Source organism: Ambystoma mexicanum, chromosome 4q, assembly GCF_040938575.1.
Source record: "Ambystoma mexicanum isolate Mex_15411 chromosome 4q, UKY_AmexF1_1, whole genome shotgun sequence".
In the NCBI taxonomy this organism is placed as follows: domain Eukaryota; kingdom Metazoa; phylum Chordata; class Amphibia; order Caudata; family Ambystomatidae; genus Ambystoma; species Ambystoma mexicanum.
The window spans coordinates 1,061,585,114-1,061,609,742 of NC_090928.1; the positions used below are offsets into that span (position 1 = coordinate 1,061,585,114).

The following is a 24,629-nucleotide window of genomic DNA, read 5'->3' on the forward strand; positions in this document are numbered from 1 at the left end:
GCAGTCGAAAGGGCCCACAGGTCCCTCCAGAAGTGGCCCCCACCTGGCTCATTTCCCCGACCAATAATTGCTAAAATACTAAACTTTCAGGATGGGGAAATCATCTTAAGGCACTCCAGGTAGAAGGCCCCATCGAATGTGGCGACTCTAAAATAACCATTTACCCTGATTACACTCAGAAAGTGCAGAGGGAGAGGAACTCTTTCGTCCCAATAAAAGCAAGACTTCGACAACTAAACCTGAAATACAGGCTGCTCTACCCATCGTGCTTGAAAGTCATCTTCAATGGGCGTGCCATATTCCTAGAAAACCCAACGGCCGCCAACATGTGGCTAGAAGATAAACTTGCTGATGGTAAAGATGCTCCCCGGATGGAGGATTGAGGCTCTCAGACCATCGACACACGACACATGCTGCCATAAATGGCCACAGTAAGCACAAGCAGCCGGATCTCAGAAGGTAATCCAACTAACAGTTAGCTACATAGAAACGGCCCTCGTTTGGCCTCTTTGCCAAACATCAGCCCTATCCCCGCAAACAACCCAGGTCGGGCCAGTCACCTGCCTGACCAAGCTCGCGCCCGATACCCGGATGGGTTTAGACGGCTCAAGAGCGCCCGAGCACCACAGCGAAGATTTAATCGCTGGGCGCACCAGTTCGGGTTTTGTTAACAGTTTTGTTAGCTATACAGTCTTCAAACCACTACTGCCGAAGCACAGGATGGGTGCATGCTACGAATGGGGGGGGGGGGTGAAGAACCCGGTTACTCCCGTCTGCAGTCTCAGAAGTTCAGATTGGCATTTCTCCAGGCTCCAGATGAGGAGCTGCCAGCCGGGCTCGAAATAGTGTTCCGATGGCGTCACAAGTCAAAATGATGACATGTAATGTGAGAAGGATGAGCTCATACCTGAGATGGAGCCGAATACAGTCTGATCTCCGCAGGAAAAAGGTTTCAATTGCGATGTTGCAAGAGACGCATCTTACGGAAGACACCATGTCCAAATTAACAGATCGATGGGCTGGGACCGGGAGAGGATCCCTACTCTAAATACTCAAGCGGAGTGTTCACATGGGTGAACCCGAATGTACCCTTCCAATTGCAAGGATTCGAGTCCGATAAAGAAGGAAGGTATGTAATAATGGGGGCACTATCGAGCAGACTCCAATTTGCTTAGTCAATTCGTACTTCCCGCAACATGGAATACCATCACACCTCAGAGCAATATGCGCACGGATGGCACACTGCCGAAATAGGACCTTCATATGGGGGGTGGGGGAGGACTTCAACTGTCTCATTGATGGCTCTATGGACAGGTCAGTACCACCCCCCCACCCAATTAATCCGCAACATGCGCCCTGACAAACACTGGAACAACTCAACTTGGTGGATATTTGGAGGCAACAGCATCCCGTTGAAAGGATCTATTCCCATTATTCAGCCCCGCACAAGGTCCACACAAGAATCGATTATCTGTTCATCGACAGAACAAATACCATTGGCAGAAACTATGGCATATTTAGGAAAATCAATCTGACCACTCCCCACTGATCATGCAATGGCAATTTACGCGGCCTAGACCACCAATACCCATGTGGAGGATGCCTACTGCGGCCCTTGCCGACCCCGAGTTCAGCGAGGACCTCGCTGAAACACTAGAGGAAATCATCGACATTAATAAAGGCTCAGCATCTACCTGGAGCACATTGTGGGAAGCCATGAAGGTGGTGGCTAGAGGTGAAATAATATCAAAAGCTGGTGGTACTCACAGGCAATGGAGGACTGAACTCGAAGCACAAGAAGAAGAGATCTCTCGTCTAGAATCCACCTCAAGCATTACTCCAGAGGTTGAAAGGAAGTTGAAGGAAGCTTGCGAGAAATGCCAATCTTCCTGGGACAGATTAGAGAAGTTCGACTTCGCAACATACACTACCAGGTCTCACAAGGAGTCTGACAAACCCGGCAGACTGCTGGCCTGGCTGTGCAAGCGTGAACGCCCCAGGCACCTCCCAACGGAGATACTGGACGAAAACGCGATACGTCACAAGACACAACTAGGAATTAATCAAGCGTTTGCCAAATTCTACTCCAAATTGTACTTCCATGACACAAATAGCCAGAGATGAAATTAAAGAAACACTGGAAGAGATAGGCCTCCCCAAAATATCCAGCGAACAGAGAGGCACTGGAGATGGAAATCACAGAAGAAGACATGACAGGAGCAATCAGATCGCTGGCCACCTGTAAGGCTCCCGGAAGCGACGGCCTCCCGCCTGAATTTTACAAAACATATGAATCCATCCTCACCTCAATTCTCAACAAGGTCTACCAAGAGGCCTACGAAAATGGGGTCTTACCTAACACTATGAAAGAGACAATTATTCCCATGCTCAAACCAAACAAACCACCCACTGACTGACTCTTATCGCCCTCTGGCCATGTTAAATTATGACAGCAAGAGTCTCACCACTATACTGGCCAGCAGACTCGCTAGGGTGGTAGGGTCCCTAATCCACGAAGACCAGAACGGTTTTGTTCCAGGACGCAATACCACAGCCAACCTGAGAAGGCTTCAACACGTTATGGCCGAAAACTATGAGAGAGAAGAAGACCTAGCAGTACTATCACTTGATGCCATTAAGGCCTTTGATTCTATCTTCTGGGAGTGGCTCGTCAAGGTGCCGAGAGCGTTTGGGATTGGTGAAGGCTTTGTCAGATGGATCACAGTACTCTATAATTCTCCTGTGGCAACAGTAAGGACCGGCAGAATAGTGTCTGAATCCTGGAAAATACAATGCGGCACCAGACAACGGTGCCCACTATCGCCCATGCTATACATATTGGGCCTGGAGCCGATTGCCATATATTTTAGGAAACAGTTCTTTGACGCTGGCATCAAGGTGGGCAACGAACATAACATAATATCACTATACGCGGACGAAGTCCTTTTATACTTGAAAGACCCCCAGGCCAACGCACCAATCACATTAGATGTACTAGACAACTATGCGAAATACTCTGATCAAATTCAGCAGACTGAAATCCTCTGCCTTCCCCTTGGCTAGCCTGAGAGGCCTAGAAGAATCTTATCTCCCGGACATTGGGATAAAGTGGCAACTTGACACGTTTCGGTACCAAGGAATTAATGTGAGTCACACCCTGATGCTCGCACATGAGCACAACACGGAAGTAGCAATAACCGGCCTTCGCAGATCCATGAAATTTTGGTCTAGACTCCCACTTGCAATGGTAGGCAGAGCAGCAATCGTTAAAAGGAGATTTCTCCCTCGATTTCTACATTACTTTGTCAACATATGCCATTATGTCAGACCGCCCTTCTTTAAGAAATTAGAGGCACTTATCAAGGACTTCCTATGGGGACCTACCAGGCATAAATTGACTTTGGCTACCCTATCTCTGCCACACAAGGAAGGGGGAATACAACTCCCAGACCTCCAGTTGTATTATCTTGCGGCACAGCTTAGCCACGTGGCGAAGTGGCTCTCGGACGATCAGTCAGCCGAGCTGGGGCTATTGCGACAATCTCCCTCCAAAATATTTCCCAGGGAAACTCTTTGGAACCCTCTACAACAGTCCCCAGATGCCCCACTGATCGTCGAACTTGGTAGGCAGATTTGGACCAGAACCTGCTACATCAGACAGGTGAAAAATCCTTACTCTCCAGACAACCCCATTCTGGTTGACGTGTGCAAAACAGAATCTGATCTCTCCACAGCTAGGAGATGGGAGGGCGCCAGAATTTATACATGGGGAGATATGTTTGAGGAGGGCGAATTCAGGGATTGAGTCACTGCAGGCTAATGAAGGGCTATCAAGCGGCCAGTTTCTCTGGTATCATCGGCTCAAACAAACCGCCAGGAAGAACTGGTGCAGCTGGCCAGAGGAACCCACCCCAGACCCATTGTTACAAGAGACCTTACGGATGGCTGGAAACCGGTCTCTCGACTCTATAAGAGGCTCAACGACAAACCCAACCCCAAAAGTGCGGCACTGAAGGCGAAATGGGAAACGGACCTTGGAATTACGCTTACAGACAAGGAATGAGAAAGAAAGTTACTATATCCCAAGAAGGTGTCGAGAAACTCCAGATTCGGTCAGATACAGCTAAACGTCCTATATCTGACGTATATGACCCCACACAGGGTGGCCTCCTTCAACAAACAGGCCTCCCCGGCATGCCCATGGTGTGGGAACGACAAAGCTGATCTGATCCACATATTCTGGACTTGCACCCGGACAATGGCGCTGTGGTCCAAAGTTAAGCAGACCTGCACAGATGTCGGAATAAGCAGATATGAATGGACACCCGGGGAATGCGTATTATGGGCTTACCCCAGACCAAGCAAATACAAACATGTTGTCAAGTTGATGGACATTGCATATATACTTGCAAAGAGAAATATAGCCATGGCATGGAAGACACCAGGAGGCCCGAGACATGAACGCTGGATGAAAGAACTAGAGAGATGGACTGCAGCCGAAACCAGAGCCTGGCAAGATGGAATCATCTCTAGTGGAGACATTGCGAGTGGCACTCCAGACTCGTGGAAGGCCCTCTTGAGAGATATACACTTCAGTGCAGACCATAAACCCCCTTGATAAGCCCCACTACTTTGCCCTAACTGATCCCTCGCCTAGAGATGGCGATCCTCTTGTCCGAGATCCCTCCCACTTCCCGAGATATCGGAACCCCCTATTTGCAACCATGCCCACCTGAGAAAGATGAACTGTTTCACATGAAGACTGTTTAATGTTTTAGTTAATTTGTATGCATCCAATACAAATGCTAATAAAATGCGTTAAAAATAAATGGGCATTGAAAGCTGTAGAAGCAGTGTTTGTGGAGGAGCCTTCAGGTGTGAAGGAACTGTATGTCGGAGAGAAAGGGAGGAATGGCAGAAGGTTTACATTTCCTTTTAGTAATGGATTTCCATTTCCTCATCCAGACAACCACAATAAAATGCCTGCAACTTGTGTCGGTTTCTTTTTGAAGGCACACAGACAGGCACACAAAGAAATGTTTTTATAAACTCTTACTTGGCTCCAATTTCTTCAGATCTTCCAGCTTGAAATCTTCTTGAGATTGAGAGGACTGCAGAGTAAAAAAATAAAAATAAAATGATACAAATATCCACAAAAAGCCAACAAAAGTTGAAACAGGGTAGAATGTACAGGTGCTTTTCTTTTGGCCGATCGACACCATTTCAGAGTTTTCAGTTAAACAAATTACATGTGTGAGCCTGTTTGGAATTTGTTTCATGAACAAGATGGGAACTCTTTCGCACGCAAGGAAACCGACTACAGCAGGGTCTCCTAAATTAGTAATTGAATAGGTCCCATTTCTCATTATTAACTTGATTGACAGTTTATTTGCCAGTTACCAAAAATGTCAACATTAGTTGATTATGACAATCCAAATTGCATTAATCCAGCATCGAACCAAAGGAGAATTGCAAAATAAAACAAACTTAAAATGTAACATTTTCTAAATAATTGTAAATCCATTAAAAACATTACTAACTGCTCAAAGTAGTGTTTCCACACCTGAAGATTAGTGGCTGTAGTTAACATTGCTCAATCGTCCCATCACCCAACAACACTCATGCAAGGTGGTACAGTTAGCCAATTCACATGAAGATCAGAGCTAAAAAGTGAAACTATTTTAAAAATGTAAGTTTTAAATGTTTGACTAAACCATTCATGAAACAAAGGGTACATCGCAACCTTGCAGAGCCAAAGCACTCATCCCACTGTTTAAGGTCTGCTCACATTGGTAAAAATTCCTCAGCCATTGAGACATTTAGGATTTAGATTTATAAACCAGATTCAGAATACTAGGTGCAGCCAACAATGTAGCCATGTTCCGTTTTGTAGTCATGAACAATGTTAGAAAACCCAAATTGTGAAAAGGGAGGGTTGGAGAAACCTTTCTATTCGCAATCAGGACTGAGAAAATGCTCAACAACATTGCCATAAATCCTAACCTATAACCTAAAAACACTTCTTTGGTGGATTTTGATTTATTTTTATTCACACCTGCCTCATTGAACCTTGGACAGCATAAAAGAACAAGTGATAAAAACAATCTTTAAACAATACAACACCACAACAATCTTCAAATCTAGTAAAAAACATGGCTACCCTCCACCTAAAAACAATTCATAAAATGTACAATTACATCGAAATAGGTTAGAAGGCCCAGAGATCACTCTCGTCAAGTGAGAGAGGAAGGGCCAGCAAATTTAACATCCTCACTCACAGTCCCAAAAATTCCCCTCGCAAAGGCTCTATACTGAAGGGCTATTCATCTTCTTTGCCCTGCGACACCAAGCCCCACGAATAAAACTTGCATTTGATTTGGCAGTTAGTATCAAAGTCCTCCAAAAAAATGACAGTGGCATTTGAGTTAGCCAGGGATCCTACTCACCTTAAGAAGGGGAGGATAAGTTGCCACCTGAAGAGATAAGCAGGGCATAAGAAGAAAATGAGGCAGGTCTTCCCTCTCTGCCTTGCGCATTTTACGATTAGGGTACGACAGACCCTTCCATTTGTTAACGATAGAGGCTAGAAGTAGAATGTCAGCAAGGGCGAAGAGGCGTATGATCTGTGGATTCGCAAGCGTTGACAGATCTGATGGATGGCCTCCCTCTGCCACAAATATATATCAGCCCAACGTATGTGGCGCAAGCGTGCAAACTCCACCTCTGACCCTCCTTAGTCTTACCTCTTGGGCTTCTTAATGTTTTTGCAGTAGGGACTCCCAGTGTATAATAGTTTATTGGATGAGGATGCAAAATATAGCTAAAGCTCAATTCAGTGAGGTCCGCCAACACTTTTTTCCTATACGGGGAGATGAAAGAAGGGTTTCATGCCACACCCAATCTACCAGCTCTCTTGCACAAGAGACTGCCCTCATAGCAGCATATCCAGACGGACTGTCCATTATCCTTCGCTCCAGTTTCTTAAAACCAGCATCTGCATACAAAATAGTTGATGGAAAACTATTCTGTAGACACAAGTTTCTTCCAAAAGTGACGACAGATACAGACTTGACTAACTCAAGTCCCCTAGGTCCGTAAGCAAGGGTGCCTTCGAAATTCCCATGGTAGACTGTCTATTTTGGTAGCAAAGTGATCCATATGTTTACCCACCAAGTTTAGAAAAGCTTGGCCTGCAATCAATGCTTTTCTAGAAAGTGACTCAATTTGGGTTTTGCAGGAGAGAATTGGAGTGAATATTACACCCAAATATGAGAAGGTATTCACTGATTCTATGGTTTCCCCATCAAGCTTGAAGCTGGGCTTTGATCTACCCTTTTCAAATTGTTGACAACCATTACTTTGGACTTTGATTTGTTGAGGATTAGATAGATAAGGGAGCAGGAGAATGACACTGCATGTATTAGAGCGCTAAGAATGTTTGGTGTCCTGGCAAGAAGAAATGAATTTGTTTAGAAGCAAAGGCCTCCAATCGATGCAGAGGCTGCCTCCTTCAGCTTCGACTAATTGGGCTTGTTTACATGGAAGCAGAAAAGGACTGGGGCAAGCAGGTATCCGTTTGACACGTCTCGTGGTTTGGGTTTTTTCTGTGCAAGTAGTCCATGGGAACCAAACCTTATCTGTACTGTTCTTGTATATAGGGCCCTGATGTCTGACCAACGGATCTAGGAAGGCTGCATAGAAGGCCATTTTCAGCACTGATTGAATATCGTGAGCCCTCTCCGGAACTTTTATGGCTTATGATACATTCTGGACTTCTCACACATGTTCAAATCAGAGCTGTTGAGTTGACTAAAAAGGACTGATATTCGGAGGACAATTGAACATATTGTTAGGCATGTGTGATCGAGAGTTCTTATATTTTAAACTTTGTATGTAATCCTTCCTTTTTGTGGTTCGCTTTTCTGGATGATATTTGATTAATAGTTTTTATATTTGCTCTAGTCGTGTTTGTAAATTAATTTATGTGAACTGAAAATGAATCGCTTTTCAGTATTAACATGCATTTTATGTTTTACATTGTAAAGTTAACTTAGATCAGCGAAATCAATAAAAATAATATTTTAAAAAAGGCAATTTTCCCAGCTATGTCATATTTGTATGACAAATGTCATAAAACAAAGGCCTAGAGACCTGATGTAAAACTGTTTGCCCTACCCAGAAATCCCTTTTCCTCAATCCACCTAGTCACTTCTTGTATAATTATGTAAGAAAATATTTTACAGTCTATCAATAAGAATGATCCGTCGATAAGAATTGACCTAGTTTGTATGACCCTTCATATACAGTGGAATGAGTGTAGAGTTAGACCAAGATGATGGATATAACCCACTGCTGACAGAGGGGAAGGCAACTCTAATCTGATCCCAGCAGTCCCGTAAAGCCTCAGCAGGAATGTTGGGGCCTGGCGCTATACCACAAGACATTACTTTTGAAAGGTTTTCTGGTGAATAGCATCTCACACCAACAAATTGCTCCTCTTTCTAGCAGCTTTGGTGCAGCATGGCTCTTGAAAACTTTAGGAAGATACCAAGCTGGTTAAGTGGAACTCCATGACTGTCTCCATGTCAAGCATGTAACCAGATATCCCAAATCCACCCAATTTCCCCAAAGAGGCAAAAAAGGAATGGTAGGAATGACAAAAAGTGTACAATTCAGAGTCTGCATTGTGGTGTACCTACCAACCAATAAAATCATAGGTGGGCACGAACGGAGTTAACTGCAGAAGGAACATCCAATCATTCCGGAAGACCATTGCAGTAACAAAAGTAATATAGGCTTCCGATAGATGCCTTCACCCACCGATTGCTCTTCATTGAGACTCCCAAAGCAGTACTAAAACATAGTAAGGTGGACAATAAAGTACACGCAATCCATTAGCTAAATGAAAAACTGCAAAACATCCAAAACTGGCATCTTCCCTGACAAATATGCTACACAGTAATGTTGGGTGTGAAGATGGATTTTCAGAATCCACCGTGGACAGATTTAGAGAGGCCATCTAGTGAACAGGAAAATACACTAATGTCTAACCAAACTATCAAGGTAGTGGGACTGACTGGGCAGTAAGTATTACACCTAGGAGTGTGTTTGCGGTGAAGGGTTCAGTTAAGCCAGTAAAGCACACTAATTCTCAGTTAGGCAAAATGTATAAAAATAGTAATGTTAGGGCTTGAAAAAACAATTAAAATCAAAAGGCAAGTTCATTACTAAATGCGTGCCATTAAACACGGCTACACCCATCTTGGAATGCTTTTATTAAAGAATACAAACACTTTAAAGCAGGTATTAAAACAGAGAACAGGCAAGTAATTCAAAGAGTAGAAAAATACACAGCCTTATAAGAATGCCCTATACTTAAAAAATAACTTCACTCGCATTCACTTTTTCACCACTAAACTGCAGATCATCTCGGCGGCGCGTATGCAAGACAAGCTGATTTATCAAGGCACAGCACTCCAAATCTATCAAGACCTGGCTTTCACCACAATTCAAAAGCGGAAATTCCTCTGCCCCCCCGACCCTATTTTAACGTGAGCAAAATATCAAGTACCAGTGGCAGTTCCCGGCAACTCTGCAGTTTACGTTTAAGGGAGCAGCCCACTCCATTGACAGGTTGGAGGAATTCATGGGAAACTACTCCCCTCCCAGAAAAATGGCGGCGTAAACTGTTCACCAGACTCACAACCTTGACAGTGTGATGGCATCTAAATCAAAAGGAGTTGTGTGGTCTTTGAGAAATGAAAGTTTTATTTCTGTATTATGGATCCATGTCTACAACCAAAATAAAGCTAGTAGGTTTTAAAAACAAAAAAAACACACCTTTTCTTGCGAAAGAAGATGTGACTTGGTGCCCTAAGAGACATGTGCAAAAATGGTCCCTTTGTAGAACGCCATGAGCCTTTTGAAGGGTAAGCAAGTGCTGGGAAAGCCAACATGGAGGTGCAAGCATCTCAAATAGTGGAGAACAAGCAATCAAACGTCTAGGAGGGCATCACCCAACCCCAACACATTGGGAGTGGGGAGCAGGGATGAAACAATATTTTACCCGAGGGCCGAAAAGCATAAAAAGGTTGCACCATCACTGGTCTTTGGGGGTCGCTGGTGCAGATGGTTCCTTTCAGTTTCAGGACTTTGGTCTGGTTAATCAGTGGTTCCGAGCTCTGGTGAGACCTGGCACTAGACAGCTGGACTATCCTGCCAAAATGAAAGGGCCACCACAATTGGGACAACCTCAGATGACCCAGGGTCACTGACAGCGATAGCCAGCACAATTATACAGCCCTCGTGGTGAAGACAAAAAAGGTGGTCCTGCAATGCCAGTCTTCGTGCTGGAGAACTGCAAATGCAGGGTAAGGCCTCTTGAATCCCTTGTCAAAACTCTGCTGTGTCCCAAGTCAGTTCTCGGGACTGCAACTGATGCAGTCCAGGCAGGAGCTGTTCAGTCTACAGGGTGATCCCTGGACAACTGTGAAACTTTTCAAGGGCATGATCCCAAGCAGGAGTTAACCCTGCTTGTTCCAAACAGCTCAGGAGTTAAAGCACTGATTAAGATGTTCAGAATGACAATGGAGCAGGGCTCTACTGGGACAGTTGCTGAAGGCAATGCTGGTTGGCTACAATGACAATCCAAGTGTCTTCAATGGAATGCTCCTTTTCCAAGGAGGTCTTGCCTCCAACAACAATCGGAAGAATCGCAACAGGAGTCCTTTTATCCTGAAATCGAGTAGAGTCTCCCTCAAGCACAGATTTTAAGGATCTGCACCATTCAAACTGGTAGGGACTAGCCAACCATGGACAATCTCCTGCCACCACATTTGCCCAGCAACAGACATCCAGCTACGAACGCATACCGCTGCTTTTCCTGGCACAGGGCTTACCATATATGGCATATCCGACCAAAAGAGGGCAGGAGAAGGTCAAAAGACGAGATGGCAAATGAACATGATGAAATTTCATGGTACTTTAAAAAGAGTTAGGCGTTAAAATGCAAAAGTGCACGCGAGAAGCACTCTAAAGAACTAGCCGATGCCACCAGCCCATCCTGGACACATCATACTAGTGACAGAATGCTACTAAAAAAAACACAAGGGATACAAAGCACCCCTATTGCACTTCACTGTAACAGAAGGCGTACAAATTAGGAATTTTGTAGCCATCGGGACTGATTGTTGCCCCAAAACAGGGAAAGTAAGAAAGGGAAGTAAAGTTTCACTTCAAACGTCAGGAGAGGTCACAAACAAAAAGTGGTGGCAAGGGGGGGGGGATGTAGTCCATAGAGCTCTATGGCAGTAAAGCAGCAAAAAGAAAACCAACACTGGGTAAACTTATATAGAGAGGACCGACAGCCTGACAATCTGTCCAGCAAGACAAAACCTCTGCAAGGTCAGTGCACCACAGATTCCCAGTCGAATGAGGCCCTAACCCTCCCCACCCACCCTAAGAACGTTTGTTCACCTATTGGTAGCAGGTTTTTATACACTTGACAATCCATCAGGACATTTTTATTTTGTGCAATAGCCTCATCCTTTCCAATGGCCAAAAAACCCAATGACCAACAGATTAGGACACATTGATACAAAACCAATTAATACATACAGCTTTAAAGCAATAAAACGCACAATCTTCAAAAGATGCAGAGGAGGAAAGAATATGGTCCTCTTCGGAGTGGGATGAAGCTCAGGTACGCTACTTTCTTCCAAAGTGCTCATCTTCTCCTTTGAGAAAACCATGAAAACTATGGGCAATACAGAGCACATACAGCTCATTCACATACCATACAGAAGTTGCAGCTTTCAGCAAAACAGTTCGCCAGAAGCTGCAAGGGGACAAACACATTATGCCTGAAAGGTGCTGCCAACAAGAAAGTCAGCACATGGTTCAAATCTCAAGAAGACCGTGAGGGATTCAGCCCTGTGTAGCCGCTGCAATTCCAAAGTATTAAGTATGCTTGGGGCAGAGGGAGCGCTTCAAAAAACAGATCTAATGGTTAAGCAGTCTACTAAAGCAATTCATGCCCAAGGACACCAAACCCCAATACAGCCGAGTCGCACAACTACTTAAAGTGGAAGTTCTCTCAGGAATTGTATTGGCCCAACGGATTGGGCATGTATTTGTGAGCATATATCGATTGATCAGATAAAGAAGAAAAAAAAATAACAGAATCTTCGTTTTTCTCACATTTACACATGCAAAACTCACGGCTCGGAAAACCGCCATTTTATCCGTTGATCTGTTGCCCTAAACTCAAGTGCCCTTGCAGCAGCAAATCACAGCTCCCGCCCCTCATCACTAGACGCTTATGGCCCTAGTCACAACGCCAGTGCAAGTCTCATTTGAATGTCCTCGGTGTGCAATTTGACATGTCTCCATGGAAATGTCAAGATGCCTCTTTCCTCAATAAGTATCAACAAACACGGGGGGGATGAAGATCCCACATTTTGAATTATACCATCTGGCGAGCCAACTACAGTATGTAGTACAATGGATGGCAGATGAACCTACAGGAGATACATTTCTGCTACAACCAGCGCTGAAAAGACTGTCTCTCTAATCTGGACTTCCGAGGGAACAAGATAGCCACCCACACTTGGTGAAATTAGGAACAGCGTTATGAGGATGACCTGTAGAACCATGGGACTGGAAGACCAGATATTGCTTCAGGCGCCCTTAGCTGCGGTAATGGCAGATGAGCACAGATATAGGAGCGCAAGAGTAAATTGGGAGGCCTGCAGGATCACAACGATAGGAGGTGAAGAAAAGGTTACTGAATTTTTCAGAACCGAGAGAAGCCACAAATATACATGAAGGGCAGTTCCTGCTACACAGCACTATGAAAAGTACAATAAAAGGCAGGTGGCCGGTTGTCGGAGGAGACACGTGTGAATGAGACACGGTAGAATGTGAAGACACGGCAACGCTTATAAATCTGAGGGAGGGACACGCCATCTCCAGTATTTATGGGGCATTGATGGATTGTGTTTCGAGAATTCAATTAAAATGTGAGGAAAAATGGGAGGAAGAGTTAGGGAGATTGTTTGAGAACAAGGAATGGAAAAACATAACCCTACATCACAAGAAGGTCTCTAGAAACAGCAGACTACAGCTAACCCAACTTTACATCACACAAAGGGCATATTTGGCAACGGATGCAATAGCAAAATTTAAAAGGTGCGAGCAGGCAGGCATGTCCCAAATGCAATGAAGAAAATGCGGGTTTAATACATATGTTTTGGTAAACTGCTGAGTGGTGGAGGGTTTTTGGAGGAAGGTGGCGAGTAAGTAGCCCAAAGGGGTATTATACTGGATATACAGTCCCCGGAAGAGTGTATGCTGGGTCTGTTCAGAAAAAACACAAAGCAAACGTCCCTTGTAAAGATTAAAAACCTGATCTATATATTAGTCAAGTGGAGCATAGCCATGCATTGGAAAACTCCTAAGGAGCTCAATATAGACAGGTGGTGGGAAGACCTTAAGAAATGGACAACGGCAGAAACAGGGGGTGGAAGAGCGCTAGGGATTGGGAACAGACATTCTCCAATAGATTTCCCCCGACAGCGAGTGACATTGTTTCATCAGAAGGAAGAGAGGACACAACCCAAGAAATGCTTGATCGAACTAGGGAAAGTGTAACAGAATAAACATAAGATGACCAATATACAGGCAGTTGGAGTAATGGGTAGGGGGGAATTCTGAAGCATATGTGATGTACACGATTAATGTCATCTTGATTCTGTGTTGGTTTGGTTGTATAAAAAAGCCAATATAGATAATGATAATGATAATAAAAAAATAAAGAACACTTTCTGATCTGACAACATTGGAGTATGCAGCCATTCCAGGTTGATCACCTGTGTTCTCACCGAACTACAGAAGGAGTAAAGTCTCCTACATGGAAGAAAAAAAAAAAAAAAGGACTTGTGATACCGCCGGAGACGCTTTTGGCACCCTTCGCCCTCTGCTGTCCGGTTTGACCCCCTGCTTTCTTCTTTGATCAAGGCCTGCCAAGGCACATTGCCCTTTTGGAGTAATGGGTACAACTACTCTCGACGCCCTCTGCTTACACACCAAACGAGCCCCTTTGGAAGGGTTTCTGGGCCATCCAGCGAACTGTCCAGCTAGAACTCTGGTTAACCCGCAGCACCGCCACTGTCTTGAGTGCAGGCCGCTTTTTTTGTGGTCCTGTGCATTCTCCCGCCAAATTTCACAGGCCTAGCTCCTCTGGGTCCCGAACAATGAGTGCGTACCGCTGCCCGCATCCACGATTCCTGCGTCACTACCTGGCGGTGATGGTCGCTATAGTTTCCCTACTGTTCGGTTCTCCTATGCCCTGAAGCAGGCGGCACCAGAATTTTCTTCATACCTACTTCGGAAGCTGAGAAAAGGCAACTGTCCCGTCACGGACAATCGTCCTTTGCTGCAGCTGCTGAGTGCCAGAGCACCACGAAACTGCAGGACTCGAAGCTACTAGCGACCTCGACTAAACTGGCGAAGTTTGGGCCGTACTGTGCCAAGTGTTTTTATGCATGAGTATATTTGAACTTGGCTGGGTTGACCTGCGCTCCCTAGCTATTCTCCCCTTTTGAACACTGCTTTGCCGCCATGGGCAGGGCCTACTTGAATAGTGGAACCAATTCTTAATTGCCTCAAGCCCCTTCCTGACTTGCTACAGCCCCTACAAGAAGACCCACTTTTTGTTAATCCGCACGATCATGCGTTTTTACGCACAACTGTAGTTGAGCACAAGGCTCAACACTTCTTAGGGCTGGACTCAAAAGTTAGGGAATGAACTCTGTAGAATTGCCTAATGCCCTTTTCTTTACATATCCTCGTTATTTCTTCTAGTTGAAATTGCATTAGGAACTGTATTGTGTTATGTGTTATATATATATATATATCTCGTTAAGGAGTTGTGCAATAACTGTTTTCCTCATTGCTAAGGTTACTTGTGTCCGTGTCCATTTGTTCCGGCCAACAAAAGTATAGATATTTTTCATATACACTTGTCTAAGAGTACTTTATGGTTCGTTTCTGTGTGTGCTCATTGTAGTCTTCTGATCACTCTCACCCCTCCTGAGACTTGGTCTTGACCGCCTGCCAAGCTACCAAGACTGGTCTGGCTTGTTCAGAAGGATCCCCAGTTTCACTAAACTGAGGGTGGCCTCCTAAACCTCTGCTCACCAGGTCAGAGTTTAGAAACTCATCAACATACAGCCCCCAACACCCAGAGCCCATGCCCTATACCTTTCATCATGCAAACCTATCACCAAGACTGCAAACTCCAGACATGCTATCCTGGTACTCTCCACCCAACAGCCAGAGCAGAAACAGTACTGGGCACCTAGGTGCAAGAATGTAAATTGTGTTCGATACTGGCTGTATCCTTAGATGATGCAAGTACAGAAACACATGAACGCTCCTGCCATGTAGGTGTTCGTGGTATGTTCTGAACCATTACTATTAGGCAATTATCCAGTGTTGCATGATGGGGGGCATGCCACGAAACAAGTCGTACTACTCCCCCCACCCCCAGAATGCACCTTAGAAAATTAATGCTAAACTTGTACACAATCGTTCCATATGCCCCCCATTGGTGACTAGACTTGGTTCCCTCTACCTGCAATATTTGGACAGCAGTAGGACATGGAGCTGTGTGCTCATTCTCTGGATCTAGCGCTGTCCCCTCCCCATTGGGCCTGCAGTGCAGTCAACAGGCTACAGTGGAACATGAAACATGCTCCTGCTGTGCCACGAATTGTACATGTGGGATGCAGAGAGTCACACTTCTGTGTCCTGCTCCAGACCGCTGTTCTACAGGCAGAGTAGGAACACAGGGCAACAATGCTGTCCAGGACAGGTAGCCCAAAGGAAATCCCATCAGGACACAGCAAGAAAGTGCCAAACTGGCAGCCACAAACTCCACTCCAGCCAATTAACAACGCACACCATGCTTGGTTTTAAACCAAGCATTGTACGCGTCACCACCTAGCCAGACTAGAACATTAGGGGCAGCCAGCCCAGTTCCCGCCCCCCTACTGCTGCACAATGGTCCCCCTTCTGGGCATCTATGACAAATCTTATATATGCCCAGAACAAAAAGACGAAATAAAATCATGCCACACTAAGCTAGGAGGCAGCAGGGGCCCTCGTCAGCCGCACAGACTTCCCATGCCTCGGGATGGTCCAGAGCACACAGCACTGTGCGGTGTCAGTGTCCCACACCGCTTCAGGCTGCATCGGCCCAGAGCGTGGTAGGACAGGGCGCTCCGAGACCATGAAAATTGCAGCGGTGCGCCTCATAAATCACAACATAACATTGACACCCGTTTCTGGTGTTCTCCTGCTCTGACGGCAACATCGTCTTGGCAGAGAGACACGAAGCGGCCCCTAACAAATTCAAGGAAACTATGTGGCGAGTAACCACAAAGAAATAAGATTCACTTTAATGAAACCTAATCTACAAAAGTGAAGTTTCTATTCATAAGAGCTGTCCAACGAGAAGGTGCTTCAACCTTCCATTGCTAGAACGGAAAAGAATAAATAAATATATAAATAAATAACTAAAAATCAGCAAATAATGTAAGTAAACCTAAGTATTAACATAACATTAATGCATTTTTATGCTTGATGATAATCAATGTGCCACATTGATATTCAAGTTGACGCAAAGACTGGACAACGTAAATGTAAATTTTACTGAAAAATTATTAAAAAGTTGATTTATTGTACAACTTAATGGAGGAACTTTTTTGGTTGGGGATGTTGAGGTGTACACTCGCGACCTGTAATGATGAGGCTAATGATATCTTCCCGATGTCGTGTTAAACATCATTTTTCTTGTTAAATTGATTAATTGTCGCAGGGGTGTAAGTCCACACGGAGACAGAGTTCCTCGACTCCGTTTGAAAATTAGACAGTAGTTGGTTTGTGCCTACACTCCTTTGCGCCACATTCTTATGACAGTCAAATAAATTTCCAGAGCCAAAATTTCTTTGTACAAATAACTCTTGATTTGTTTTCTTATTCGCCCTTTAATGGATGACACGTGTTTCGGCTCATGCGCCTTTTTCAAATCCGGGCTGGTTATATACACAAAGAAAATAAAATAAGAATCAAACAAAACAGAATTAAAAGATCACTTAGATTTACATTCTAACATAGTTTTACTCAGTTTGGCAGCCATATTTTGAGTTGAACGCCAACTGCAAACATAATTCGGCGGCCATGTCTAACAATTGTCGCCTGCATTTGGTTAAGTACCTCAGTGGTTTACCGATACGTAAAAGAAAAATGTTATTATATTGGTTACATGATACTAATCTTGTATTTCTAGAAGTTCTCCTAATATAAGAGAGCTATGTTTGCGATATGTTCGTTAGTCGTGGGTTAATTGCTAACGATTGTGTGGGCTTACAATATAGCACTATATTATGAATGAAGCATTATGGTTGACGTAGTTCCATATATTGTTAATTTCGGTATTCAATTTACCGTAAATCTACTAAGGGATCTCTACATGAACCAGGCCTTAGTGGTGGTGTGTATTTAAGTGATATTGCATATACATAATAATAATATTTCTTATTTATATCCTCACGTTAACACCGTGATCGTTACATGAACCTCTGGTCTAATATATATGGTTATATATATCATACTTTCCGAAATACACATTTAGTGCAATTTACAGGCATTCGCACTATTAAGCAGATCTTATACATATTCACTCTTCCAGTTTTTCTTCTTCCATTGCTTTCTGTTACTCATTATTTTCCACCTGCCTATTATTAGTCTAACAGACCAATTGATCTGTTTTCCAGGAGGGATTGAACCCTAGAACTACGTTGAATTAATCCGATCACACATCTATTTCCCGGGAAATGGGGATTTCGACTTAAGCATATAAGGGTAAGACACCAACTGAGATGTACTTTTACTATCAAATAAATCACATTTTTCTCCATCCTGCCCCCACCAATACGTCTCCACAACGTTCATAATCATACTAACCATTCAAAGTACTTTTCATGTATGTTGATGGACCTATCTATTATTTCACGAGGTGTTGGAAGAATACAACATTTTGGTGGCAATGTTTAACTAAGGATGATATTAGGTACAAGCACTTACTTAAATTTACCATAGTATTCATGAAATGTGTTTAAAACTATGTTAGAATGTAAATCTAAGTGATCTTTTAATTCTGTTTTGTTTGATTCTTATTTTATTTTCTTTGTGTATATAACCAGCCCGGATTTGAAAAAGGCGCATGAGCCGAAACACGTGTCATCCATTAAAGGGCGAATAAGAAAACAAATAAATCAAGAGTTATTTGTACAAAGAAATTTTGGCTCTGGAAATTTATTTGACTGTCATAAGAATGTGGCGCAAAGGAGTGTAGGCACAAACCAACTACTGTTTGATTTATTGTACAACTTATTTTTCAAATGGGGTACTTAAATAGATTTTTGCTTTCCCAAATTTAAGTTATTGAGACGTGCATGTGCCATGGCTACTATCGTCCAGTGGATGCTTCTTTTACCAGAACTGCAGGATAATCATCACTAAAAGGATGTGTAATATCCACACTATGGGACGATCCGAGACCCCAGTTTGAGATGCCAAACAGAACTTGTAATCTGAAACATTTGATGGAATGTGACAGTCAACCTAAACATTGGAACCATACCTTGTAGTAAACGTTTTCTTCCACTCATGTACACAAAAATATTCTAGGATTCCTTGGATATGACAATGCATTACTTACCGTAAAAGCATTTCTGATGGTTGCATCTGCTTAGATTCACATTCTGTGCATAGTCCGACATCCAGTGGTCACTGCGGAGTATTGCATTTTGTTTTTCGTAGTCAAAAAGGGGACATCAACAAGGCGTGTCTGTAACACTATCCGTATAGTGACGTGCAGTGTACCCACAATCCCTCACGCGTCGAGGTCCCCCTGTTTATTTTTTCTGCCCCGAGGGAGCCTATTAGACATGAGTGAGTACAGAAAAGAGAGATATAGAAGAAAGTCTATGTTCCTTCCATCCAAGCGGGGAGGAAGGGTGGGCGCATGTGAATCTAAGCAGATACAACCATCAGAAATGCTTTTACGGTAAGTAATGCATGGTCTTCTGATGTTTGTTAATCTGCTTAGAATCACATGCTGTGCATAGACTAGTGGGTTGTGAGAAGGAACAGTAGAGAAAAGATGTCTTAATACTGCTTGTCCCACCTGGGAATCAGATCTAGAGTGGGCATCTAGACAGTAGTGTTTTGTAAAGGTGTGAACAGAACTCCAGGTTGCCGCTTTGCAAATGGACTCAAGAGGGACATTTTGTTACGCTCACCTGCCTCCCACAGGGGCGTCGATCTGAACTGGACAGCTGCGGCCTCCACCAATGTGGCGCGTAGTGCCGAGATGACGGACTGGACTGGCCCACCTAGCTTCGTTTGCTCGGCCCGTAGGAATATTCTTCTGCAAATGGAGAAAGGGAGTTAACCACCCGTGGAGTTGAGCGTTAACCCTCCCCCACTCCCGCTGTTCTCCCCACTGATCACCTTTGATGTCCCCTCTTATAGTCTCACCTGATGGTTTGGAAAGATGAGCTCTCCATCCTGCAACGAGCGCAGGGGCGCGTAGATAACCAGTTGCTTCACTGGCTCGAAGGAATTGGTGAGTTCCAGAACAATATTGACTCAGATTCCCGGCAAGACGTTGCAAGTATGTAGTTTGTAAGAGTTCAAATGTCTGACTTTTCACTCTTGTCCGATTCCTTGCAGGTTGCAGCTTGACCCTAGCGAAGAGTTCCTGGTAGCAACTGGTAATATTCAGGTAAGGATTTGTATTATCCAACACAGTTCGATAAAATAATGTCCATATGTAACCTGTTGCTTTCTCCCTTATTCAGGCGCTGAGAGAAAGTATGAAGTCTCGGGGAATAATGCCTCCGGCGGTAAAATCAGGTAAGTCTATTGTGGTGAGGAGGATTCCCCTTGTTTGTCCCTTTGTTTCACCTTAGGGGCCGGGGTTCGGCGAGGATGCAGTGGAAGCTGCGCCGACCCGTGAAGAGGAATAGTACCCCCGGTGGTAAAATCAGGTAAGTCTATTGGGGGGTAACTAATATTGCCTCTGTGTATTCCCTTGGCTCACCCTGCTATTCTCGTCTTCCCCTTAGGTGCCAGAGTGCAGCGGGAACATGCAAAAGGATGCGGTGGAATGTGAAGATGCTGCGAAGGTCGGCGAGTTCAGTGCAGCGCTGCAACAGGCGAGGCGACGCGCATAAAATAACTTCTTTCTTCCAGCTCGAAGGCGCGATGGATCGGGAATCCAGGTAAGGATCAAAAGGTATTCTTGTTCGAACCCTTCTCCTTCTTTCTCCCTTTTTCTAGGAGCTCCAGACTCGAGGCGGGCGTGGCAGAAGACTGGATGCAGACTTGCAGGCACGGTGAGCGTTACGCTGCTGGATGCAGAATAACGCGAAGCGTGTGCTGCTCTTCGGGCGTGGTTTAAATAGCCTCCAAAGTAGTCCCAGGTAAGCATTCCTCCCCAGCTCCACCCGAGTAAAAAAAAATAGTCCCTAGGTAAAGTAGTCCCTTCCAAGCCTCTTGCCTTGGAGCTCTTGCAGCATGGTCTGCATCAAGTAAGTTTTAATCTATGAGCCTGGCGCCTATGGCGCCAGGACTGACTCTCCATATGAGCCTGGCGCCATAAACGCCAGGACTGCACCCAAATAGCCCCTAGCAGGGGTTGTTGGGCTTGCTTGGAATAACTTGATGCCTGCTTCCGGGGTTGCTGGACTCGGTCTGGGACCCCGGGGGTAGGCATCATGACACATTTGCAATGAAAACTATGGAAGCCCCGGTGCCACAAGTGGAGTGTGCTCTTGGCTTGAAGGGTAGTTCTCTCTAAGCAAGAGAGAAACAGAGTGATGCATTGTACAATCCATCTAGAAATAGTAGATTTCGAAACTGCATCTCCTTCTCTTCCTGCTGCCACCGAGACAAAGAACTGATTAGTCTTTCTCAGTGGTCTAGTTCTTTCCATATAAAACATCACTGCTCTGCAAACATCCAGTGTATGCAGGCTCTTCTCACCTACGTTTGAAGGATTTTTAAAGTACGTTGGTAGTTCCATTGACTGGTTGACATGGAATTTAGAGATCCATTTTGGTGCAAACCTAGGATGTGTGCGTAGAACCACCTTATCTTTGTGAACTGTAACAAAGGGGTCTAATACAGAGAGCGCTTATAGTTCACTTACTCTCCTAATAGAGGTGATGGCTATTAGAAAAGTAGTCTTAAGAGTGAGGTCTTTAAGTGTTGCTTTGTGCATGGGTTCAAAGGGAGACCCCATGAGCCTGGTTAGTACCACATTTAGGTCCCATACGGGAGATGGGGTTAGCTATGGGAGGGTGTATCCTCTTCGCTCCTTCTATAAAGGCTTTCATAACTGGGACTGTCCACCATGACACTAAGTTGGGAAGTGGTGTATGCAGAAAGTGCAGCTAAATGGACTTTAATAGAGTTAAACACCAAGCCTGAGTCTAGTAGGTGAGTCAGGTACAGAACAATGTGTGTGGCAGAGCAGTCAACTGGGTTTATGCTCCTTCCTCTACACCAGATGACAAATCTTTTCCATTTGCTAGAACAGTGACGAGTGTTCGGCTTTCTAGCCTCCCTGAGAATGTCCATGCATCACTGCGGGAGTTGTAAATGTCCAAATTCTATGATCTCAGGAGCCAGGCTGCTAAGTTCATGGTCTGAGGGCATGGATATAGTGTCCTGCCCTTGTCCTGTGACAGCATGTTGTTCGGGCATGGAAGTTTCACTGGAGGGGATAGGGACCTCTCCATCAAATGAGCGAACCAAGGTTGTCTGGCCCACTTAGGGGCCACCAGTATCATGGTTACTTGTTCCTGGTGCATCTTGTGCACTATCATGTTCAGAAGGGGAGTCGGGAGGGTGCGGGGGGAGCGTAAACAAATTTCCCTGACCATGGTATCGATGGACCGTCCCCCTTGGATTGGTTCTGGGGGTACCTGGAGGTGTAATCTTGCCATTGAGAGTTCTCCAGAGTTGCGGACAGGTCTAGTTCTGGGAATCCCCATTGTGTGAAGACGTCGAAGACGATGTCTTTGTGCAACCGCCATTCGTACAAGTCTATGCTGAGTTCGTCTGCTAGCAGACTGAGTTCCCCTGGTACATGTTGTGACAGTACGAACATGCGTCTGAGAGCCCACTTCCAGATGTTCTGGGACAGCTTGGACAGTCTTGGAGAGTGAGTGCCCCCCTGCTTGTTGGGGTAGTACATGGCTGTGGTGCTGTCCGTGAGGACCATCAATGTCTTCCCTTGTAAGTGTGCCTGGAAGGCTTTCAGTGCCTTGAACACAGCTAGTAGCTCCAGCAAATTGATGTGCTTGGATGCTACGCTCTGAGTCCAGACTCCGCGAGCAGTCTGATGGGATAGGTGAGCGCCCCCCCCTATCCTGTGAGGGATGCGTCTGTAGTCAGAGGGGCTTCCACTGCGGGTGTGGCGAATGGTTTCCCTATTACCAGGTTTTCCTTCGACCACCACCGTAGCGAGAGAACCAAGGCCTGCAAGACCACCACTAGATCGTCCCATTGTCCGCTGGCCTGACACCACTGGCTGTTGAGCCACTTTTGCATTGGGCGCATGCGCGCGTGAGGTACCAAATAAATACAGGACGCCATCATTCCTAGTAAGCACATTGCTTTGCGTACCGTCACCTCTCGACCGGCCACATATTGAGGGATCTGAAACAGCATGTTTTGGACGCTCTCGTTGGAGGGGAAGACGAGCCCGTCCTTTGTTCGAATTAGAGCCCCTAGGAATTGTTTGATCTGGCTGGGGTCTAAGCTGGACTTCTCGTTGATGGAGAAGCCCAGTTGAAACAAAAGTTATACAGACTTTTGGGTATTTGTGAAGCATGTTTCGTAAGAATCCCCTGTTATGAGCCAATTGTCGAGGTAAGGGTATACTGGGATGGACAACCTGCGCAGGTGGGCCGCTGCCACTGCCAGTACTTTCGTGAATACTCTTGGCGCTGATGCTATGCCGAAGGGTAGCACTCTGAACTGGTAGTGTTTGCCCTCTATCATGAACCTGAGGTATTTCCTGTGCGCTGGCAACATTAAAATATGAAAGTATGCATCTTTCATGTCCATTGAGGTCATGTAATCTCCCCGAGAAAGCAGGGGGATTACCTCCTGTAGAGTCACCATACGAAACTTTTGAGGTTTGACAAATTTGTTCACAGGGCGCATGGTTAAGTCCTTTTTGGGTACAAGGAAGTACACTGAATAAATACCTTCTGTTACCTGGGATAGAGGCACGACCTCTATGGCTCCTTTTTCTAGTAGTTGGTCCACTTCTTGAAAAAGGATGGTGAGGTGTTCCGGAGACGAGCGCCGTCCCCTCGGGGGTCTGTACGTAGGAGATCTGTTGCACTCTATACAATAGCCACAGGCTATGGTTGATAGTACCCAGCGGTCTGATGTTATACGCTCCCATGCTGGAAGAAAGGATGTTAACCCGCCCCCGACCAGCGTAGCATGGGAGGGGAACCGAATCTTTGAGTCATTTGGTGTTGGTGACTTGGGAACCTCTAGAGGTAGGACCCCGACCTCTTCCCTTGCCACGACGTTCTCCCCTTTGGTTATATTGTCCACTGGTGCCTTGGTTAGAGGAGCAGTTACCTGCAGAATATTGCTGCTGCTGCTGTTGCTGCTGGCGTTGGCATCGAAAAAACCACTTATTGCCATAACCACGTTTGTTGGGAGGCCTTGAAATTTTATCTAGTGTCTTGATAGTGTCAAATTCTTTCTTTGCGGTTTCTAAAGCCTCATCCACTGCTTTACCAAAGAGGTTTGCACTTCTGTAGGTTTGTTAATGAGAGATGCTGGTGTTTCAGGTTTAAAGCCTGAATTACATAGCCATACATGGCGTTTCAGCAGGATTCCTTGTACTAGGGAACGCCCGGCCGCTTCTGCAGCATCCAAGGTATTCTTGATGATGTTTTGGTTGACTAAAGCCCCTTCAGTCACCGTGGCTAGAAGGCGAGTACGTAGGGGTTCCGGTACCTCCTCAATGTCCTTACGTAGTTTGCTCCATTGTGCATCTACGTAACTTGCCAGCAAGAGTTATTGTTGCCAATTCTTGCGGAAAAGGCAGCTGAGGCTGTAATCCTCTTTCCTAGAGCATATCATTTTTTACCCTCTTTATCTGGTGGTGCCTCGCTAGTTGACAGTGGCACCCCTGCTCTCTTCCTGGTGTTTGTCACCACTAAGGAGTCTGGTACAGAGTGGCCCCTGATGTATAAAGGGTCCGATGGAGAAGGACTACATTTTTCTATCCTAGGGTTGACCCCTCTGATCAACGCAGGAGTGGATAGTGAAGGAATATTGTTCCTCTTACTGAGGCGAGGAGGGGAAGGTTTGGCCAAAAGGGGGTTCTCAATGATTTTTTCGACAAAGTCTATGTCAGGAGAAGTTTCCCCGGTTTCGATTTCAAAATGCGCTGCTGCCTTACGTAGAAGTGCATTAAAGGTGGGTTGATCATCTATAGGCGATGTATTCTAATAGGCGAGTCT

The 24,629-nt window shown here is 45.1% G+C and overlaps 1 protein-coding gene across 3 annotated transcripts in view; it reads right to left on the bottom strand.

The window, feature by feature from the left end:
* The window catches only part of AIDA (axin interactor, dorsalization associated), a 520,685-nt gene that overhangs the window by 312,228 nt on the left and 183,828 nt on the right, over positions 1-24,629 (bottom strand). For all 3 annotated transcript variants that reach the window (XM_069608613.1, XM_069608612.1, XM_069608614.1), the window contains exon 4: positions 5,057-5,111. In XM_069608613.1, the coding sequence (XP_069464714.1) occupies positions 5,057-5,111 (55 nt within the window). The remainder of the gene's footprint in view (positions 1-5,056; positions 5,112-24,629) is intronic.